The 23,051-nt window shown below is 40.2% G+C and overlaps 1 protein-coding gene across 1 annotated transcript in view; it reads left to right on the top strand.

The window, feature by feature from the left end:
- Positions 1-23,051, top strand: part of LOC115933573 (small ribosomal subunit protein uS5m-like) — a 41,290-nt gene that overhangs the window by 12,731 nt on the left and 5,508 nt on the right. The window contains exons 2-6 of the mRNA XM_031008343.3: positions 6,846-6,936; positions 9,839-9,885; positions 10,656-10,713; positions 11,012-11,074; positions 21,031-21,167. Coding sequence (XP_030864203.2) covers positions 6,864-6,936; positions 9,839-9,885; positions 10,656-10,713; positions 11,012-11,074; positions 21,031-21,167 — 378 coding nt within the window. The 5' untranslated portion in view covers positions 6,846-6,863. The remainder of the gene's footprint in view (positions 1-6,845; positions 6,937-9,838; positions 9,886-10,655; positions 10,714-11,011; positions 11,075-21,030; positions 21,168-23,051) is intronic.

Raw genomic sequence — 23,051 nt, 5'->3', positions numbered from 1 at the left:
ACAAGCAGCAGGAATCTCATCTCATTAAGTGTAAGTGGCACCACACAGATGTAGCTGAACATGCAGTGACACAGAAGACCCACACCACAGAACACATATGAAAAATTTTTTGATTCTGAGGATTTCTCCAGGAAGCTGGAACTCAGGTGGTACTACAGGGATGGACTCAGTTATCTCTCAGGTGATACTATGTTTTGGAAGCTTATTTCCACTCCTGCACTGGACTCATTAGCTGCACCTCGACCAGCACACCTAAAACAGAAACTCTCAATAATTAAGCACAAAACTCACCAATAATAAAGCTGTCCCCAGAGAAGGTGCAGAGCAGGGAACTCTGCTTTTGGGAACATGCTGGTGTGCAGGGAGTGTCAGGAGTGTGACCCATTTCCTTCTGCTCCCCCTGCCGGCTTCACAGACGACTGCATCCAGGAGCTTTACGTTGCAAAGTATATAAAATATGTTATAATTGTAGAGAAATGTAATACACAGATTAAGGAATGAGGAACGTACATGAAATTAAAATAAAAAACATAAAAGATTATCACGGATAAGACAAACAAATATTAAAAACCTGTGTGTGTACGTGTTTGAGATAGTATTCTTGTAAATTAAATCATAATTTGTTTATAAAGTCCTTCAACTATGTACAAAATCTTTGCCTTTGATTGCCACAAAGATGAAGGATGTGGCACCAGTACTCCAGGGCCATGCTAGTGATTTCCCCTCCTATCTCCTGAGGACACGGTGCTTCCAACTCTGAGGATCAGGATGCTGAAATTGGCTGTGTGAGAAGAGAAAGGGGGATTTTCTGTGGGAACAGACTAGTGTGAATGTAACTTTCAAGCAAATGAGTTTATTCTACCATGAGACACAGCTATCATGCTGACTGTGTGTTGCTTTTGACATTAATATGATTGTTATCGGTATTATTGGGCTGTTCCATGGAAAATGACCAATTGTCTCAGAATTAACTGGAGTCGTTTTCATTTCAGTTATTTCACACTTCTAGCTAAATCACCTAATTTTACTGTGTTTGAGCTTGGAAAGTTTCAGGGCGTGGGTTACAAATGATGGAGTGGAAGGTCTCCCAGGGGTTAGATGTGGTTCCGCTAAAGGATGACCCAGGATTTGTCCAGAAGCTCCCCTCCTTGTCTGTCCCAGCACTTGCTCCTCAGTGCGCCCCATCCTGCCAGAGTCCTGAGCTTCTCTGTGTTCCTGGACAATGCACGTCTGGGGCATCTGCTTCCTAGATGTGCATACGTAGGGCGGGCTGCTCTTCATAATGGTTGAGAGGGAGCTGGGCCTGGATCCACCCAGGTGGCCCTACCACTGTGAACTGGGCTTCTTCCCAGCAAGGAGACAAGGTCAGTTGAGTGCCTTCACTTCAGACAACTACTAGGAGGTGATTTTAGTCAAATTGTCACATCCTTTGTCTATGTAATCCAGCAATCATGCTTTTAAGTGTTTATCTGACAGTAAAAGTAAGCCCACAAAGAAAACTGCACATGAGTAATTACAACAGCTTCATTTACATTTTCCCAAAACTATAAACATTCAGAAAGTTTTTCTGTAGGTGAAAACCAAACTGTGATAAATTCATGTAATGGAATGATATAGCAATGATAAAGAAGTGCTAGCAAACCATGAAAACACATGAATAATCTTAAATGCATATTGTTAAGTAAAATAAACTAGTCTGATAAAGCTACACAATGTATAATTTAATTTGTTTGATAATCTGGAGAAGGCCAAACTTTAAACAAAGTGAAAAAAAAATTATATTTGCCAGCAATTTGGGGAGAAGGTGAGAACAGATTAAAAAATAGAAGCCTTTAAAGGATGATGAAACTATTATGTATAATATTGCAATGGTAGATATGTGATGTCATAAATTTGTGAAAATCCACAGACTATACAGCATGAAGGCTAGATTTTACTTTACAAAAAATACAAATAAGAGATTAGGGACCCCAAGATGGAATGCAGATTATACAGAAAATATCTGATGTCCCTATTAATGCACGAAACAACTTTGTTGAATAAAGTATGTGAAAAAGGCTGCTAAATCACTTTAGAAATAGTGACGCCAATAAGACTAAGAAACTGCACGTCAGCACTGTCCTGTAGTTGATGATGATGTTCCACGAGGAGCACAGCTTACCAATTGTGATTCCACGCTACAAGAATCCTAGAATTGGACAACACAGGGAATAGATGGTGTGTGGTGGGAGGGGGTTCCTCACAGTTGGAGTGGGAGGTTACAGACAGCAAGGAAGAACGGTGAGAAATGTCCATGTAGTACTGGATTAGAGTGAAAGTGCTAGTAATTTTGTATGATTGACATAATCTGCATGCAATAAATTAAACGAAAATACTTCTTTGAAGGAAGTGCAAAATAGGCTATGACCTAAATAACTTTGGAAATGAGGGAATTCTGAAAGTCTAAAGTGTAAGTAAACTGCACATAATCACTGTACTCCAGTGGATAAACATGTTTCCAACAGAGGTACAGCTTCATAATTTTGATTCCGCTATGCACGTTTCCTGAAATTGTGCTGCTAAGTAATACAATGGAATACGGTGGGATGGAGTTCCTCGTTTGGCAGTGGGTGGTGATTGACAGGCAAGGCAGGCAGGCTAGAAATGTCCATGTGGTATTGTAATTGGGTGGAGACAAGAATGTGTTCTCATTTTTAATATGTTACAGGTACAGAAGACTAGATATGTAAATAGTTGAGATGTATCCCTAAACGTGGGTTAATAAACACCTGCACATTTTCTAAGCCATTTAGTTGAGAGGTCCTTGAGGCACTTACATCCCACTAACAATATATACACCCAACTTCACAATTCTCTTATTTTAATACCATTCTTCAACACCAGAAGCCAGTAATCTTTAGAAAAACAGCAGATTCTATGTATGGAAAAGATAATATGGAAAATAAGCTTAGGATTTCTTATAATACCAGAAAATAGGGAAGCGTTCAAAAACAAAAGGAAGAGATGTCATGTAAGGATACAGGATCCAAATTAAATGAACTCCAAGCACATAAAAAAAACTGTGATGATTTGAGCAAAAGCATAAATAATGAAGCATGGATCTTCCTCATAGTATAAAATAAGCATCTTTAAGCCAATACTGTTATAATAGATGAGTAAATAAAGAAAATGTGAAAAGAAGGATGAATCTTCCTTACAGAGTTATTCAAAATATTTTAGGCTGATAGTATTCTCATCATGTAGGTGAGGTTTAAACAATCGTGTTGATTGTGGTCTGAGATTATAGACATGGGAAAAAAAATCACTGCTAGTTTATTTTATAACCGGTTTTTAGAAATAATGCCAAAAACATGGTCTCTGAGTGAATACAATTATTCATGGTAATGTATCCAAATTTGCAAACACACACACACACACATTTTTCTGCAATAAACACTGATAAGCAACTAAAAAGACAATCACAGACTTGGAGAAAATATTTTCAAGTAGCATTTTTGTTAAATAATTCCTTTTAATTCAGTAAAGAATTAAAAGAAAATGACTTTTATAATGAATATGCAAGTAAACAACAAAATTATATAAAAATTGTTAAATATAAATTTTTCATTAGGGATATGAGCATTGAAACAAAAATTAGATTCCATTGCTCACCTATTAGAATGGTTAAAATGCACAATCCTCATGGTGAAAAATGGCCGTAAGAATGTGAAAAAACAAGAACTATTTTGCATTTATGTTGGGAATCCCAAATGGTGCATGCACAAAATGAAATACATTTTGACTTTTTTTTTTAACAGAGATAAAAGTAGAGTTGAAATATGATCTAGTGGCTGTGTTTCAAAATATTTAAAACACTGATTCAGAAATTGATGTTTACACAGGAAACCAGCTTCTGCTCTCTGACATATATCACCTGGTTTGTGCCAAGAGCATTAACCCTGGGAGCTCCTCCCAAAAAATGGTTGTGCACAGGGGAGATGTTAAGCTATGGCTGCTCCTGGGACTCATCGGAGATTCCTGATGGGCATCCGTAATCAGGAAGTCATCGACAGCCTTGCCGGACTTAACTTGCTCCACAGGTTAACTAGGACGCACCACCGAACTCCCACATTTCCCCATCGCTAGTTGTAAGACTGGCATCCTGGCCTGACAGTGTCTACAGCCTCACCCAGCCTCCTGTGTGTTTTTCTGCCTGCCTTACTTACATCTCACTTTGGGACAAATAAGAAATTTTTTAAATAAACTTTTCTAATCTAGAGACCTCAGTGGTAGGCACAGAAACACAAATATAGAGAGGCTCCCAGGCAAACTGTTCGATGCAGAGGAAGCCACAGACCCTGAAGGAAAGCGGCCCTTGACCTTCAACTGCACCTGCCCTGGGGATGCCTCTAACTTCTGTGGGCGTGAGTGCCCTCTGCAGCCCAGGCTCCTTCCTTCTCGCTGCAGGAAATTTTGCGTTTTGGCTGACATTGGTGTTCCCTCACTTGGTACCTTATGTACAATAATACGAGGCCATGTTCTCAGCTCTCAGACTGTTCACTCACAGCTACAGTGAGTTCTTGGCATTGTCTTTGGAAATGGTGAATCTGTCCTTCACAGATTTTGAATGCTATAACTGATTCATCATACTTCGTATTTACTGCTCACTCCAGCACCTTCTCTGAAGCCTGGTGGACTCAGCTAATTCAGTAGCTTCTCATTCAGTAGCTACTAAATTTGAATCCATGGGCTGCACAGAAGACTCTCAAAACCCTCCAGGCTGTCTCAGGCCTTCTCCAGACTCCACCAGCTGAACCTCACTTGACACCTTCATATACATAGGCATGGTTAGAAACTGCCAAATGTATCCACTGTTCCTCTCACTCACATCCACTTATACTCACTATCTCTAATTCTCCATGAATAAGCTTTTAAAATAGCAACAAGAAAAATCTAGTCTAATCGCTTAAAGCCCATACTGAATCTTGTGTTCAGTACTGATTACCAAGTGGAAACACCTGGAAATCCCAGGGCTGGTACTCCTCTCCCAGAGATGCAGGACCAGAACTGGGCTGTTTTTTATCAGTAGAAGGAGAACCCAATTGGAATGTCTCCTACTACATAGCAAGCTCTAAGGTGGGATGCCTTAGGATAGGACAGGGCCCAGAGCAGATGTGAGACTCCTGGAGTTTAGTGGCAACAAAAGAGTTTAGAGAAGCATAATTACTTAATATGTGATTGTGCCATGAAAATCACTTAGCAATATATTTTACATCTTTTTAACATTTTTAAAAATATGAATATATCTGCATTAAGCAAACTTTAAGAGATATAAAGGGTGAAATAGAAAAAAATACAATAATGGAAAAATATCTTAATATCTCACAGACCCCCGCAGTATCTTAGCAGAAATCGGAGGCAGTGGAGGTCACCCCACTTGAATGAGAAAACAGCTGAGTTTGTAAAACTGCACTTGGCGTCTCCACAGGCTTTGAGGTGTGGAGGACCAGCCCCTACCCCAGACTCAGGCATAGCCCCAGTCTCTGCTCTTCAATTGACACAACTATACAGGTTAATAGTATATTTCAGAACTTCATAATCACACATACACATACACACATATGCCCAGTACTTACAGGTACATAGGGAAATACAAAAATGAACACATCAAATACCAAAACAAAACTTGAATTTATTTACTATTGTTATAGTTACTGAATTTAATTGAAATTTTGTTTTACACTATGATGTAGTGCAAAATAATGTTTTTCTTTGTGATCGTTTTTCTATCCCAATGCCAATAAACAAATATATCTAAATGCATGTTTTGGTAAAACTAAATGTAAATGCCATTCTTGCCAAATACATTAATTAAATGTACATAGTATTTATGCATAAACTCTGTTGGTTTATTTGTCATTTACATTTTTGGTGTATATATAAAATACATATATACACGTATATATTATATATACACATATATAATATATATACGTATATATTTTATATATATGTGTGTGTGTTTGTGTGTATATATGTATTTTGAGATGGAGTCATGCTCTGTCGTCCAGGCTAGAGTGCAGTGACACAATCTCAGCTCACTGCAACCTCCACCTCCTGGGTTCAAGCGATTCTTGTGCCTCAGCCTCCTGAGTAGCTGAGATTATAGGTGCCCGCCACCACACCCGGCTAATTTTTTGTATTTTTAGTTGAGACGGGGTTTCACCGTGTTAGCCAGGATGGTCTCGATCTCCTGACCTCGTGATCCATCCGCGTCGGCCTCCCGAAGTGCTGGGATTACAGGCGTGAGCCACTGTGCCCGGCTGTTCCTGGCCTTTTAAGTACACAGAAAAAAATACACAGAATAAGCAAGTATTTCCAAATATGTTAATCCTTAGCGTAGAGGCCAGTCCTGTGCTGGTTGTGTCTATATACTGCATATCATAATTTCTGAGGTGTACATTTTCCTCACATTTTAACATCTCTGACATTGGGCTACATCTTATAATCAGTGATAAATTACATCAAAGTTTGATCAGCAACTTTTTTCTTTCTTGTAATACCTTCATTAAGATAGGGTATATCGAGATGTATAATGTCAAATTCCTTTAAAGTTTTTCTCAGTTAAACCTCATAAGCCTGTGAAATGAAGAGAAAGTCTCATTTCTGTTTTCTTCCTGAAACAGTCCAGGAGGAGGTTTTGTTTGGAAAAAGGCTGTTACTTGTGCTCAGGAGTTGGAGGATGGTGTGCCTGTTCTCTGTGTGTGCCTGTTCACCGTGTATGCCTGCAAGGAAGGTGGCTCCCTCCAGTTCCCTCCTTCAGATTTTCTTAATGTGCAATATTTATGAGACATTTTGCCTTTTAGGTAAGAAACGTTTTCACTATGACTGCAAAAGAGGGAAGAAAGAAGTCGATCCGTGTCCTGGTGGCTGTGGGGAATGGAAAAGGAGCTGCAGGTGAATGGGGAGTGATGGCATCACAGTGGCGGTGGTGTGCAGGGAAAGGCATGGCATGGGCCGTGCTGTGGAGCCCATGGGCTCATGCTGCTGGCCGGACTTTTTCCATTGATTAAACCTTTTAGTGGTTTGGGTTCACAAAGCTTGTGGTAAGTCCGTGACTTCCCTTAGAGAGAAAAGAGAGAATAGATTCTACTGTACTTGCCTTTTCCTCTGAGGAAAAGGAATATTATAAAAGGCTGAAGACATTATTTTATTATGTATAATAGTGGAAAATTAGGGAGAAAAACACTAAATGTTCAATAGGGCCATGGTTATAAAAACAGTGTAGCCATACACTGTAATATTCTGTATCCATTAAAGAATTATGGGAAATTACTTTTAAAATAATGCTAAGTTAAAAAAACACAAAAACGTTATATAAGACCATATAAAATCCTAGTTTTGTTTTTTTCTTTTTTAAAGTATATTTATGTGCCAAGAAAAGACTGGAAAACTATACACTGTAAAGGTTAATAGTGTTTACTCCAATTTAGTAGGTTTGCTGATGATTTAAGTTTTCTCCTATGTATAGTTACCATAGTGGACACCTGTTTTTGAAATGTATTCATGTCTATTGAAGGAAAAGAACACAGGAAAATGGCCTAGTTAGCCCATACTGACATTTAACAAAAGTAATACATATATATATAGTATGTGGCCAAAGGAAACCAGGCCTAACAGCTACTTTTGTAATTTTCCTAAATTTTATGTTCATATTATTATCATACATCTTTAAAAACATTCACATAAAGGGATCACATTATAGCCATAATTTTGCACCTTGATTTTCTTACATAGTATTATATTCAGAGATATTAATACTCAGATTAACATAAACATTCTCCTTGATTCGTTGTACTGGTTGCAAAGTGTTCCATTGTGCATGGATAATTTTTGTAACCTTTTCCCTACTGCTGAATATTTAAGTTGTTTCCAAATTTTTACTAATTATAAAAAACTGTACAGTTCGTGTATGTGTAATTTGTTTTACTTCTGCAAGTATATCAATAGGGGAAACTTCTTGCAGTAAAATTGCTGCCCCAAGGTTATATGTATTTTAAGTGCTGATAAATATTCCTAGATTGCCTCCCCACAAAAGGTTGCATCAATGTCTGTGTTCCTCTACACCATCTCACCCTTGCCAGCTTCGGGTTTCATCAGACCTTACTGATTGTCAGTATGATCTGTGAAACAAATCTCTCAGTTTTGATTTGCATTTTTTAAATTATGAGAGCTTGAACAGCATTTTACATGTTTATTGGCTATTATTTCCTTTTTGAGATCTGTTCGTTATATGCTTTGCCCATTTTTCTATTGGGTGGTTATTATTTTTCTTATTGAATGGTATAAGCTCTTTGTAAGTTAAGGACATTAGCCCTTTGTCAGTCAGATATTTTGACTTAGGTTTTAATTTTTTTCCACACAGAAGTTTTAAGCTCTGTGGCAAATTTATCAGTCTTGTATCACTACAGGGTTATAAATTAGTTATCACTTCGGGTTTGTGTCTTGCTTAGAAAGCCTCATTTGAAGATTGTAAATGTTAGTAAGTTTCCCCATGTTTTCCCCTAGGACTTCCATGGTTTAATTTGTTTTGTTTAAACTAGGAATTGGCATTCACATCCTCTTTTGTCCCAGGTCTCAGAGGTCCCTTGTATCTTATAGAGCAGTATTGTTTTATGTTATTTTCCCATGTATAATTTAAAAACAAAATACGTTGTTCAAAACAAAATACAGTGGCAGCAGATAATGGCAGTATCTCTGTAACTGCTGGTAAACTGTATTTCATAGTGAAGTGTTCATAAACTAAAGAGTCATTGATTTGGTTTCCTGGCTAATTAAAATCTGAATTCCATTTGAAGTTCCATTGAAATCATGGTTTTACTCTATAGCAGTGGATGTTTTTTCCCAACCTTTCTGATATTTTTTTCCTTCCTGAGACAGGGTCTTGCTCTGTCACCCGGGATGGAGTATAGTTGCACCATCACGGCTTACTGCAGTCTCAACCTTCTGAGCTCAAGTGATCCTGCCACCTCAGCCTCTTGAGTAGCAAGGATTACAGACACCTACCACTATGCCTGGCTAATTTTTATATTTTTTGTAGAGATGGGGTCTCACTATGTTGCCCAGGCTCATCTTGAACTTGAGCTCAAGCAATCTGTCCATCTTGGCCTCCCAAAGTGCTGGGATTATAGGCGTGAGCCACTGCACCTGGCCCCTTTCTGATTATTTTAATCTGTCTTTAAATGTTCAAAGTGATTTGCCTAATTCATTTAAAGCATATTTAGTTTTTTTTAAATCGAGTGTATTTTATCTAGCTATTTTTAAAAGGCAGCATCTAACCTTGGATTTTATAAATACATCTAAATTTGTTATTTCCAGAATGCTTCGAAACAGATCTCTAGCCTCGTGCTTTGTTATTGTTAGGTTTTTTTTTGTTTTGAGACAGGGTCTTGCTCTATCTGGCGTGCAGTGGCACAGTCATAGCTCACTCAAACTCCTAAACTCAAGTAATCCTCCCATCTCAGCCTCCTGAGTAGTTGGGACCACAGTCATGCACCAGCATGCCTGGCTAATTTTTTAAATTTTGTTCTTAATAGAGACAGAGTCTTGCTGTGTTGTTCAGGCTGGTCTCAAACTCCTGGGCTCAAGCGATCCTCCCACCTCAGGCTCCTAAAGTGCTGAGATTACGGATGTGAATCATTACACCCAGCCTGTTACTGGTTTTGTATAGCAAGTCTTTTGTGGGTGGTGGAAAGATGAAATGCTATGAAATATTGTAGGAGCAGAAACTTGAAATGTGGCAAAAACCACATGGGCCAAATTTCTGTCTCTTTTCTTATTTTTGCTTTTTTGTTTAAAGGTTTTTCTATTGGGAAAGCTACTGATCGGATGGATGCTTTCAGGAAAGTATGTACATTTTTTTTCTTTGTTGACACTCAGTAAAAGATTAGTAAGTTATATGCCAGACACAGTGGGAACCACAAAACAATAATAATTTGTCCCAGAACCTTCCCATGAGGCTTGCTGTCAAGGGTTAATTAGCTCATAAAATACTTATATTCCTTTGCACCATTTTTTATCAGATTTGTAATTGTCTAGCCAAGTTATGAGACAATTGTGGAAGTTTGAACACTGACAGAATGTTTGAAGATACTAAGGAATTGTTAATTTTTTTTTTTTTTTTTTTGAGATGTTGTCTCACTCTTGTCACCCAGGCTGGAGTGCAGTGGCACGATCTCGGCTCACTGCAACTTCCGCCTCCTGAATTCAAGTGATTCTCCTGCCTCCGCCTCCCAAGTAGCTGGGATTACAGGTGCCCACCACCACACCCGGCTAACTTTTGTATTTTTGGTAGAGATGGGGTTTCTCCATGTTAGTCAGATTGGTCTCGAACTCCTGATCTCAAGTGATTGGCCTGCCTCGGCCTCCCAAAGTGCTGGGATTATAGATGTGAGCCACCATTCCTAGCCAGGAATTATTGTTAATTTTTTTAGGGGTGATAGTGATATTGTAGTTAAGAGTTTTAAAAAATAAGTCCTTGTATTTTAGAAGTATATACTAACCTTTTTGCGTAAGTGAATTTTTGATAATGAAACATTTTTATTAAAAGTCTTTTTGGAATCCTTGAAAAGATGTAAATTTCAACAATAGAGTTAAGAAAAACATTTTCCTTTCAGGCAAAGAACAGAGCAGTTCACCATTTGCATTATATAGAACGATATGAAGACCATACAAGTGAGTGATAATCTATTTTTTTTTTTAATTTGCAGGATTACATTTGTTAAAGTCTGTGTGACAATGTATCTTTATAGGTATCTTTGTGTTTCTCTCTTATTACATTCTTACAAATATGTGAAATGTGAAAACAAATCTCCTAAGAAGGTTACTAAAATGAATGAAATCAGAGCTTACCATTTATCTTTGGTCAATATGTGCTGGCTGTTGAGGCTAGTATACATTGCTTTGTGATATTTGCAAGGGCTTATTAAAGCCACATACCTAATCCTTTTGTGTTTATGTTTTTACCCTCCAGTATTCCATGATATTTCATTAAGATTTAAAAGGACGCATATCAAGATGAAGAAACAACCCAAAGGTAACTTTAAAACTCTTACCATTTGTTGATGATAAAGCAGAGAAATTATAACAGTTCTATCCTCTCCTCTATTTTTGTTCATCTTTAGTTGAACTCATCTTGGAAACACCAAAATGTAAAAGGCTTATGTTAGATTTAAGAACAATGAGGCTCTTGGAGAAATAAGAATAGTCAAGGCACACAGGCTACTGTGAGCACAGGCCTGTTCCAGGAATAATTTACGGTGGGGAGAGCACACTGGAAACGGGAAATAACACCTGAGTGAGTAGTAGAGTTTGGAGGAGTGGGAACATTAGTTCCTCATAGGGAATTCATTGATGCATTTAGGTGTTTCAGTTCTGACTCAGGTCCAGGTGTTTAGTGCTCATCAAATTCTGATTGGATGCCTTCTGTGAGCTGGGTGCTATGCTAAGCACTAGGGATGATGCAGAGATGGCCTTTCCTGTTTTGTGGACAAGCAGGCAGGCAGGCAGAGTTCAGGGTCATGGGCTAGGGCAGTCATGCCTAGCCCATAGTCATAGGGCTAGGGCTAGTGGTCTCTGAGTGTAGGATTCTTGAACCTGCTGATTTGCATTTCACCTGTAGTTCTAGAGTAAAAAATGATTTTATATAACTTTTGGTATATAAGTCTCAAAAAGTGTGAGTCAGAAGAGATGAAACATTATATTTAAAATTTCATATCAAAGCTTCTAATACAACGTTGCTAGAGCCATGGTTGGAAATAAATCGGGAAAAAACCCTCAAATACAGAATCAGTTGTGTTAATGCACTAGAACTTGCCTTCTGCTTTAAAGCCATAATTAATCATTTAAATGCTGGATAAAAACCATGTGTTTTGTCATTAGAAAAGGTGTTGAGTGGACTTCAAGGTTTAGATCTGTGCTGCCCCATACAGCAGCCACTAGTCACTAGCGGGCCTGGCTATTGAGCACGTAATATGTGGCTATTGAGATGTGCTCTAATTATCAAATACACACCAGAATTCAAAGACCTAGTACAAAAAAAGAATATAAAATATCTCAAAAATATTATTGATTACATTTTAAATGATAATGTTTGGACATAGTGGGTTAATAAAACACATCACTAAATAAACTTTTTAAAAAAACTTTTCAAAATGCATCCATGAGAACATTTGAAATTATATATATGGCTTCTGCTTACGGCTTGGATCATGTTTATGTTGGGCAGCATAGTTTAGACACATTTATATCTCGATGTTTGAATGACTGCTACAACTTTTTTTTTTTAATTTTAAAAATAATTTTTGGCCGGGCACGGTGGCTCACGCCTGTAATACCAGCACTTTGAGAGGCTGAGGTGGTCGGATCACGAGGTCCGGAGATTGAGACCATCTTGGCTAACATGGTGAAACCCCGTCTCTACTAAAAATACAAAAAATTAGCTGGGCACAGTGGCGGGCGCCTGTAGTCCCAGCTACTCGGGAGGCTGAGGCAGGAGAATGGGGTGAACCTGGGAGGTGGAGCTTGCCGTGAGCCGAGATATCACCACTGCAGTCCAGCCTGGGTGAAAGAGCAAGACTCGTCTCAAAAAAAATAAATAAATAAAATAATAATAATAATAATAATTTTTATTTCTCTGGCAAGGTCCCCATATGTTTATGTATCATATTCATGTTTTCTTTCTTTTTTAATTATACTTTAAGTTCTAGGGTACATGTGCACAATGTGCAGGTTTGTTACATAGGTATCCATGTGTCACGCTGGTTTGCTGAACCCATTAACTCGTCATTTACATTAGGTATATCTCCTAATGCTATCCCTCCCCCACTGCCCCCAACCCACCACAGGCCCCAGTGTGTGATGTTCCCCACCCTGTGTCCAAGTGTTCTCATTGTTCAGTTCCCACCTATGAGTGAGAACATGCGGTGTTTGGTTTTCTGTCCTTGCGATAGTTTGCTCAGAATGATGGTTTCCAGCTTCATGTCCCTACAAAGGACATGAAACTCATCTTTTTTATGGCTGCATAGTATTCCGTGGTATATATGTACCACATTTTCTTAATCCAGTCTATCATTGATGGACATTTGGGTTGATTCCAAGTCTTTGCTATTGTGAATAGTGCTGCAGTAAACATGTGTGCATGTGTCTTTATAGTAGCATGATTTATAATACTTTGGGTATATACCCAGTAATGGGATGGCTGGGTCAAATGGTATTTCTAGTTCTAGATCCCTGAGGAATCGCCACACTATCTTCCACAATGGTTGAACTAGTTTACAGCCCCACCAACAGTGTAAAAGCCTTCCTGTTTCTTCACATCCTCTCCAGCACCTGTTGTTTCCTGACTTTTTAATGATTGCCATTCTAACTGGTGTGAGATGGTATCTCGTTTTGATTTTGATTTGCAAAACCAGTGATGATGAGCATTTTTTCATGTGTCTGTTGGCTGCATAAATGTCTTCTTTTGAAAAGTGTCTGTTCATATCCTTTACCCACTTTTTGATGGGGTAGTTTGATTTTTTTCTTGTAAATTTGTTTGAGTTCTTTGTAGATTCTGGATATTAGCCTTTTGTCAGATGGGTAGCTTATAAAAATTTTCTCCCATTCTGTAGGTTGCCTGTTCACTCTGATGGTAGTTTCTTTTGCCATGCAGAAGCTCTTTAGTTTAATTAGATCCCATTTGTCAATTTTGGCTTTTGTTGCCATTGCTTTTGGTGTTTTAGTCATGAAGTCCTTGCCCATGCCTATGACCTGAATGGTATTGCCTTGGTTTTCTTCTAGGGTTTTTATGGTTTTAGGTCTAACATTTAAGTCTTTAATCCATCTTGAATTAATTTTTGTATAAGGTGTAAGGAAGGGATCCAGTTTCACTTTCTACATGTGGCTAGCCAGTTTTCCCAGTACCATTTATTAAATAGGGAATCCTTTCCCCATTTCTTGTTTTTGTCAGGTTTGTCAAAGATCAGATGGTTGTAGATGTGTGGTGTTGTTTCTGAGGCCTCTGTTCGATTCCATTGGTCTATATCTCTGTTTTGGTACCAGTACCATGCTGTTTTGGTTACTGTAGCCTTGTAGTATAGTTTGAAGTCAGGTAGCATGATGCCTCCAACTTTGTTCTTTTGGCTTAGGATTGTCTTGGCAATGCCGGCTCTTTTTTGGTTCCATATGCTCCATATGCACTTTAAAGTAGTTTTTTCCAATTCTGTGAAGAAAGTCATTGGTAGCTTGATGGGGATGGCATTGAATCTGTAAATTACCTTGGGCAGCATGGCCATTTTCACAATACTGATTCTTCCTATCCGTGAGCATGGAATGTTCTTCCATTTGTTTGTGTCCTCTTTTATTTCATTGAGCAGTGATTTGCAGTTCTCCTTGAAGAGGTCCTTCACATCTTTTGTAAGTTGGATTCCTAGGTATTTTATTCTCTTTGTAGCAATTGCGAATGGGAGTTCACTCATGATTTGGCTGTCTCTTGGTCTGTTATTGGTGTATAAGAATGCTTGTGATTTTTGCACATTGATTTTGTATCCTGAGACTTTGCTGAAGTTACTTATCAGCTTAAGGAGATTTTGGGCTGAGACGATGGGGTTTTCTAAATATACAATCATGTTATCTGCAAACAGGGACAATTTGACTTCCTCTTTTCCTAATTGAATACCCTTTATTTCTTTCTCTTGCGTGGTTGCCCTGGCCGGAACTTCCAACAGTATGTTGAATAGGAGTGGTGAGAGAGGGCTTCCCTGTCTTGTGCCAGTTTTCAAAGGGAATGCTTCCAGTTTTTGCCCATTCAGTATGATATTGGCTGTGGGTTTGTCATAAATAGCTCTTATTATTTTGAGATGCGTTCCATCAATACCTAGTGTATTGAGAGTTTTTAGCATGAAGCGCTGTTGAATTTTGTTGAAGGCCTTTTCTGCATCTATTGAGATAATCATGTGGTTTTGACATTTGGTTCTGTTTATGTGATGGAGTATGTTTATTGATTTGCGTATGTTGAACCAGCCTTGCATCCCAGGAATAAAGCTGGCTTGATCGTGGTGGATAAGCTTTTTGATGTGCTGCTGGATTTGGTTTGCCAGTATTTTATTGAGGATTTTTGCATCGACATTCATCAGGGATATTGGTCTAAAATTCTCTTTTTTTTTGGTTGTGTCTCTGCCAGGCTTTAGTATCAGGATGATGCTGGCCTCATAAAATGAGTTAGGGAGGATTCCCTCTTTTTCTATTGATTGGAATAGTTTCAGAAGGAATGGTACCAGCTCCTCTTTTTACCTCTGGTAGAATTTGGCTATGAATCTGTCTGGTCCTGGACTTTTTTTGGTTGGTAGGCTATTAATTATTGCCTCAATTTCAGAGCCTGTTGTTGGTCTATTCAGCGATTCAACTTCTTCCTGGTTTAGTCTTGGGAGGGTGTATGTGTCAAGGAATTCATCCATTTCTTCTAGATTTTCTAGTTTATTTGTGTAGAGGTGTTTATAGTATTCTCTGATGGTAGTTTCTATTTCTTTGGGATTGGTGGTGATTTTTTATTGCATCTGTTTGATTCTTCTCTCTTCTTTATTAGTCTTGCTAGCAGTCTATCAATTTTGTTGATGTTTTCGAAAAATGAGCTGCTGGATTCATTGATTTTTTTGAAGGTTTTTTTTGTGTGTCTGTTTCCTTCAGTTCTGCTCTGATCTTAGTTATTTCTTGCCTTCTGCTAGCTTTTGAATTTGTTTGCTCTTCCTTCTCTAGTTCTTTTAATTATGATGTTAGCGTGTCGATTTTAGATGTTTCCTGCTTTCTCTTGTGGGCATTTAGTGCTATAAATTTCCCTCTACACACTGCTTTAAATGTGTCCCAGAGATTCTGGTATGTTGTGTCTTTGTTCTCATTGGTTTCAAAGAACATCTTTATTTCTGCCTTTATTTTGTTATTTACCCAGTAGTCATTCAGGAGCAGGTTGTTCAGTTTCCATGTAGTTGAGCAGTTTTGAGTGAGTTTCTTAATCCTGAGTTCTAGTTTGATTGCACTGTGGTCTGACAGACAGTTTGTTGTGATTTCTTTTCTCTTACATTTGCTGAGGAGTGCTTTACTTCCAACTATGCGGTCAACTTTGGAATAAGTGCGATGTGGTGCTGAGAAGAATGTATGTTCTGTTGATTTGGGGTGGAGAGTTCTGTAGATGTCTATTAGGTCTGCTTCCTGGATATCCTTGTTAACCTTCTGTGTCATTGATCTGTCTAATATGGACAGTGGGGTGTTAAAGTCTCCCATTATTATTGTGTGGGAGTCTAAGTCTCTTTGTAGGTCTCTAAGGACTTGCTTTATGAATCTGGGTGCTCCTGTATTGGATGCATATATATTTAGGATAGTTAGCTCTTGTTGAATTGATGCCTTTACCATTATGTAATGGCCTTCTTTGTCTCTTTTGATCTTTGTTGGTTTAAAGTCTGTTTTATCAGAGACTAGGATTGTAACCTCTGCTGTTTTTTTGCTTTCCATTTGCTTGGTAGATCTTCCTCCATCCATTTATTTTGAGCCTATGTGTGTCTCTGCACGTGAGATGGGTCTCCTGAGTACAGCACACTGGGTCTTAACTCTTCATCCAATTTGCCAGTCTATGTCTTTTAATTGGGGCATTTAGCCCATTTACATTTAAGGTTAATATTGTTATGTGTGAATTTGATCCAGTCATTATGATGTTAACTGGTCATTTTTCCCATTAGTTGATGCAGTTTCTTCCTAGCATCGATGGTCTTTACAATTTGGCATGTTTTTGCAGTGGCTGGTACCAGTTGTTCTTTTCCATGTTGAGTGCTTCCCTTCAGGAGTTCTTGTAAGGCAGGCCTGGTAGTGACAGAATCTCTCAGTATTTGCTTGTGTGTAAAGGATTTTATTTCTCCTTGACTTATGAAGCTTAGTTTGGCTGGATATGAAATTCTGGGTTGAAAATTATTTTAAGAATGTTGAATATTGGCCCCCACTCTCTTCTGGCTTATAGAATTTCTGCTGAGAGATCCGCTGTTAGTCTGATGGGCTTCCCTTTGTGGGTAACCCGACCTTTCTCTCTGGCTGCCCTTGATATTTTTTCCTTCATTTCAACCTTGGTGAATCTGATAATTATGTGTCTTGGGGTTGCTCTTCTCAAGGAGTATCTTTGTGGTGTTCTCTGTATTTCCTGAATTTAAATGTTTGCCTGCCTTGCTAGGTTGGGGAAGTTCTCCTGCATGATATCCTGAAGAGTGTTTTCGAACTTGGTTCCATTCTCCCTGTCACTTTCAGGTACACCAATCAAATGTAGATTTGGTCTTTTCACATAGTCCCATATTTCTTGGAGGTTTTGTTCGTTTTTTTACTCTTTTTTCTCTAAACTTCTCTTTTTGCTTCATTTCATTAATTTGATCTTCTATCACTGATACCCTTTCTTCCACTTGATTGAATTGGCTACTGAAGCTTATGCATGCATCACGTAGTTCTCGTGCCATGGTTTTCAGCTCCATCAGGTCATTTAAAGTACTCTCTACACTGTTTATTCTAGTTAGCCATTTGTCTTATCTTTTTTCAAGATTTTTAGCTTCCTTTTGATGGGGTTTGAACATTCTCCTTTAACTTGGAGAAGTCTGTTATTACCGACCTTCTGAAGTCTACTTCTGCCAACTTGTCAAAGTCATTCTCCATCCAGCTTTGTTCTGTTGCTGGCGAGGAGCTGGGATCCTTTGGTGGAGAAGAGGCGCTCTGGTTTTTAGAATTTTCAGGTTTTCTGCTCTGGTTTCTCCCCATCTTTGTGGTTTTATCTACCTTTGGTCTTTGATGATGGTAACCTACAGATGGGATTTTGGTGTGGATGTCCATTTTGTTGATGTTGATGCTATTCCTTTCTGTTTGTTAGTTTTCCTTCTAACAATCAGGTCCCTCAGCTGCAGGTCTGTTGGACTTTGCAGGAGGTCCACTCCAGACCCTGTTTGCCTGGGTATCACCAGTAGAGGCTGCAGAGCAGCAAATATTGCAGAAGAGCAAATATTGATGCTGATCCTTCCTCTGGAATCTACATCTCAGAGGGGCACCCGGCTGTATGAGGTGTCAGTCGATCCCTAGTGGGAGGTGTCTCCCAGTTAGGTTACACGGGGGTCAGGGGCCCACTTGAGGAGGCAGTCTGTCCATTCTGAGAGCTCAGACACCGTGCTGGGAGAACCACTGCTCTCTTCAGAGCTGTCAGACAGGGACGTTTAAGTCTGCAGAAGTTTCTGCTGCCTTTTGTTCAGCTATGCCCTGCGCACAGAGGTGGAGTCTACAGAGGCAGGTGGGCCTCGTTGAGCTGCGGTGGGCTCCACCCAGTTGGAGCTTCCTGGCCGCTTTGTTTACCTACTCAAGCCTCAGCAATGGCGGACGCCCCTCCCCTAGCCAGGGCTGCTGCCTCACAGTTTGATCTCGGACTGCTGCGCTAGCAGTGAGCAAGGTTCCATGGGCGCGGGACCTGCTGAGCCAGGCCTGGGATATAATCTCCTGGTGTGCCGTTTGCTACCACCATTGGAAAGACGCAGTATTTAGGTGGCAGTGTCCTGGTTTTCCCAGTACAGTCTGTCACAGCTTCCCTTGGCTAGGCAAGGGAAATCCCTGGACCACTCGTGCTTCCCGGGTGAGGCAATGCCCTGCCCTGCTCCATGGGCAGCACCCACTGTCCAACCAGTCCCAGTGAGATGAACCAGGTACCTCAGTTGGAAATGCAGAAATCACCTGTCTTCTGCGTCAGTCACACTGGGAGCTGCAGACTGGAGCTGTTCCTATTCGGCCATCTTGGAATGGGATCCTATTCAAATGACTGCTGTAATTTTAATTTAATTGAAGAAGCTACCTTTTAAAATCTTTCCTGTCTTCTAATCAAAGCTGTATTTTTCAGTTTTTTGTATGATCTAGACCATTACCTGTGTATCGGGGTTAATATTCTGATTTTGAAGCTAAAACAGTATATAATACTTTTAGACGTTTCCTGAATACATACACATTTATAGACATTTTGTACATACATGTACAAATAGGCATTTCCTAAATGATGTGCCTATGTGTTACTAATTCTGTAGGAGATAGAAAAGGTTTTACTCCAAAAAGGATGCCAGATGGCAGAACTGGATTAAGGAAAGGCACCAAAAGTGTTTTTGCATCTTTGTGAGTGTTGCAGTCTTTAATGCACTGCCATGCAATATGAATCTCCCAAGAGAAATGGAGGGTGTGGTGTTCCCAAATGTATTTAACCATGGAACACTTCTACTTCGGCTATAGAACAGTATTCAGTTCCACACACAGCACTGCAAAACTTTGCCATATTTATTAAACAAGTGTTTTTTGACAGTCTGTGCCTGGAAGGTAGTCAAATCATTACCATCGGACTATGACTACTGTCACGTGGGTGTGTATGTGTCACACAGTGGCCATTGTTCATGCAGTGTCTGTGCTGGTCCAGGTACTGTGTATTACACATCTCGGTGCTCATCAGCAGCACTGCCAAGTAGGTGTTTTAGGGAGGGATCTTCTTGTCACAGTCATTCAGCGAGCAGTGGCAGGGTAGAGGCTGCCTCTCAGCTCCTTCCAGAATCTGCATGATACCCCCTTCCACGTGTACCTCTCTCTAGGTGTGTGCACACCAGTGCTCATCCAGACATGGGTGCATTATGTTCACGTCGGCAGCACCTGTTCTGTGTGTACATAACTCCACCTGGAAGAACAGAGGACCCCATTGTGACCTGTCTTTAGCTATCCCCTTAAGTTCTTGCATGCTCTGGCATAATTATGGAGGCCACAGTTCATTGGCCCTTTCAAGTAGAAGGAATAGTTTTTGACCATAAAAAGTCAAACTAGAAAGCCAGTAATGTCCAATTTCCAGAGTAGATCTTCTGCCTTGGAGCAGAAGAGGTGTGTGCCGAGTTTTATGTCTGGCAAATAATGTTAGAGGCCAAACTTGGGCCTTGCAGCTCCCTCACTCCACCTGCATTTGCCAGGTACTGCTCCGGGCTCTGGGGACACCGCGGTAAACAATATCCTGGCCCTTATGGGAGCCATCTGCCACTCAGGGGAAGCATTGGATAAACAGGTTTTGTTGAGTGCCCTAATCAGGGTACTGTGTTAGAGTAGGAGGGAGGAAGGCAGAAGGAAGGATGCCACCTTGAATAGCATGGTCACAGAAGGCCTGTCTGAGGAGGAGCAATTTGAGTGGGACTTTGAAGGTGAGAAGGAGCCAAGGGGGCAGAGCTGGGAGGACATTCCAGGCAGAGGGAATCCCAAGTGCAGTCCTTAAGCTGAGGAAGCCAGCAGGACGTGGCATGTCTCTAGATGAGGTCAGGGAGGTGGGCAGGACTCAGGCACAGAAGGCTCTGAATAGGCCATGATGTTCTTTATATTCATCTCGAGAACAGTGGGAAGGAGGGATCTTTAAATGGGGAGCAACGTGTTTGGTTTGTGTTTTTAAAGCTCTCTGGAGAAGGAATTACAGGCAGAAAAAGGGCAAGTGGCTGGAGGGGAGACCCCCCAAGATTTAGATGCCAGCAAGGAGGAGAGGACAGGCCAATAGCTAGGAGGAAATCCAGGAGAGGATGTGTTACCAAAACGAAAAGAGGAGCTTCTTCAGGAGGAGGAAGTGGACACTCTGCTCAGGGCAATGGAACTATCAAGGAGGGTGAGAAGAGACGTGTCCCTCCATCCTTAGTTAAATGAGTCTGGGGTGCCAAGAATTTTCATGCATGTTTATTAATCTCAATAACAATCCTGTTTTTTTGCTCTCAAAATGTGTTCAAGATATTTGTAGATGTCATCTTTTTAATCCTTGTAGTATCCTGTTTGAGTAAGTGTCATCTTGGAAGTTAAGTAAGTTGTCAAGGGTCAGCTCACTAGGAAGTGGTGATACCAGAATATGAACCAGTTTCCCGAAGCCCAGAGCCTGAAGCCATGCGAAAGCCAGCAGGGTGACTCCTCCCGCTGCAGGCGAGTGGGCTGTGTTTCACCCGGTTTCTCCTTTCCTAGGTTTCGGCCTCCGCTGCCACAGGGCCATCATCACCATCTGCCGGCTCATTGGCATCAAAGACATGTATGCCAAGGTCTCTGGGTCCATTAATATGCTCAGCCTCACCCAGGGCCTCTTCCGTGGGCTCTCCAGACAGGTAATCCTTTCCCGGGGTCTGAAACAGAAGTTCTAGTTTGTATTTCAGTTGTGTGTGTTGGGGCTACGATGCCCTGGGGCCTCCTGGAGATGCTTTCCTGGGGCCACCTGAGGAGTTGGGCATTCTTTGCTGTCTGTGACTGCATCAGTTTAGTTAAATCCACTGACAAGTTCATGAAAATTACCTTTTAAAAAGTACTTCATGGGTTTTTCTAAGCAGCATTTTTAAAGCCAATAATTACAGTCTACATGTTATTATGAAAATAACACCTGCTTGTTCTAAAGCTCCAACAGTATAGAAAAGTAAAATCAAAAGAGAAAGTTCATTTCCTAATTTAGTCCTTTCAGTTGGGGCTAGGATGAAGCACCCAGGGCACCTCTGCATTCAGGGCAGGCACAGTCAGTTCCCTGTTACCTGTGTAGGTGGTTCAGACTGATGCCTGGGTTGGTAGGGAACTATGAACATTAACATATCAGGTTACTTTTCCTCATAGGTGGGAGCCCTGGGCCCGGCTCCCAGTCACCCACCATGGAGGGCAGGGCTGTGACTGCACCAGGCCCCCATTCTTGGGCAGCTCCCCTACCTACCCAGGAGGGCTGGCCTGTCTCTTGAAAGGATGGGTAGACCTTAGCATAGGTGGATGAACAGAAAAGACAACCAGGTTCAATAGGCTCCATTTGCTGACCTCTGTTAGCTGAGGACTTTGGCAGGCTTCCTGACATTTCAGGAGTACAGGGGTGGATTTTAGGTAAAGTGATCCATGGAGTAATTTTACATGTCTGTTTAAAGTAGGAAAATTAAAAGAAAAAGAAGGCCTTGGGTAAAAGCCTTCTGTTTTCTGAACAGCTTTTGTGTGTGTTACTGTCTAAAACACCCTTCAGAGCGCTTGTAAATTGAAACATTAGAGGTTTAATTAAGATGTTGATTTTAGATAGGTTGTATTTATGATCCAGTAGACTTGTTCTGTTTTTGGTTTTTTGTTTGTTTGTTTTTTCTTTTTGAGACGGAGTCTCGCTCTGTCACCAAGGCTTGGAGTGCAGTGGCTCCATCTCAGCTCACTGCAACCTCCGCCTCATGGGTTCAAGTGATTCTCCTGCCTCAGCCTCCTGAGTAGCTGGGACTGCAGGCACGTGCCACCATGCCCGGCTAATTTTTGTATTTTTAATAGAGATGGGGTTTCACCATGTTGGTCAGGCTGGTCTTGAACTCCTGACCTCGTGATCCACCCGCCTTGGCCTCCCAAAGTGCTGGGATTACAAGCGTGAGCCACCACGCCCAGCCTAGACTTGTTCTTTTATGTGATATCTTTGTTTTCTGTTAGTCTTTTAAACCTTCTGATATAGTTACCATATGTCATCTCTCCTAAAATGCCATCAGCCATAAAAGGTTGCATTATTTAATGTCACTCAAAAAGGAAAAGATGCCACCACTTTAGGTGATAGGCCTTTGATTGAAAGATACACCAATATAAATTATTTTATTTTGTTTATGAAATGGCTCATCTGTTTTCTAATTTCAAACATACTGCAAGGCATTAGATATATAATTAGAATAGTGCAAGGCAGCCATAAGGCCTGGGATCACGGGATTGACATAGCAGGTATGTCATTGTACCATGAATAACATCTACTGAACTAATCTGCCTGCTTCCAGATCTCTGTGGCTTCCCTCTGCAGTGAATCCCCATGGCCCTGTTACCCAGCTCATGACCAGTCTTGCTTCTTAGTACCACCCCCAGTTATTTTGAACCAAATCTCAGACATTTTATTTCAACCTAAATATTTTAGTATGTATCTTCAAAAAGATAAGGATTTTTAAAAAACCCTGTAATACTATTATCATACCTAAAAAGTTAACAGTAACTTGTATCATCAAATATCCAAT

This window comes from Gorilla gorilla, chromosome 12, assembly GCF_029281585.2.
Source record: "Gorilla gorilla gorilla isolate KB3781 chromosome 12, NHGRI_mGorGor1-v2.1_pri, whole genome shotgun sequence".
Lineage (NCBI taxonomy): Eukaryota > Metazoa > Chordata > Mammalia > Primates > Hominidae > Gorilla > Gorilla gorilla.
The sequence above is the reverse complement of the archived record's forward strand: the minus strand, read 5'-3'. Positions and strand labels throughout refer to the sequence as shown.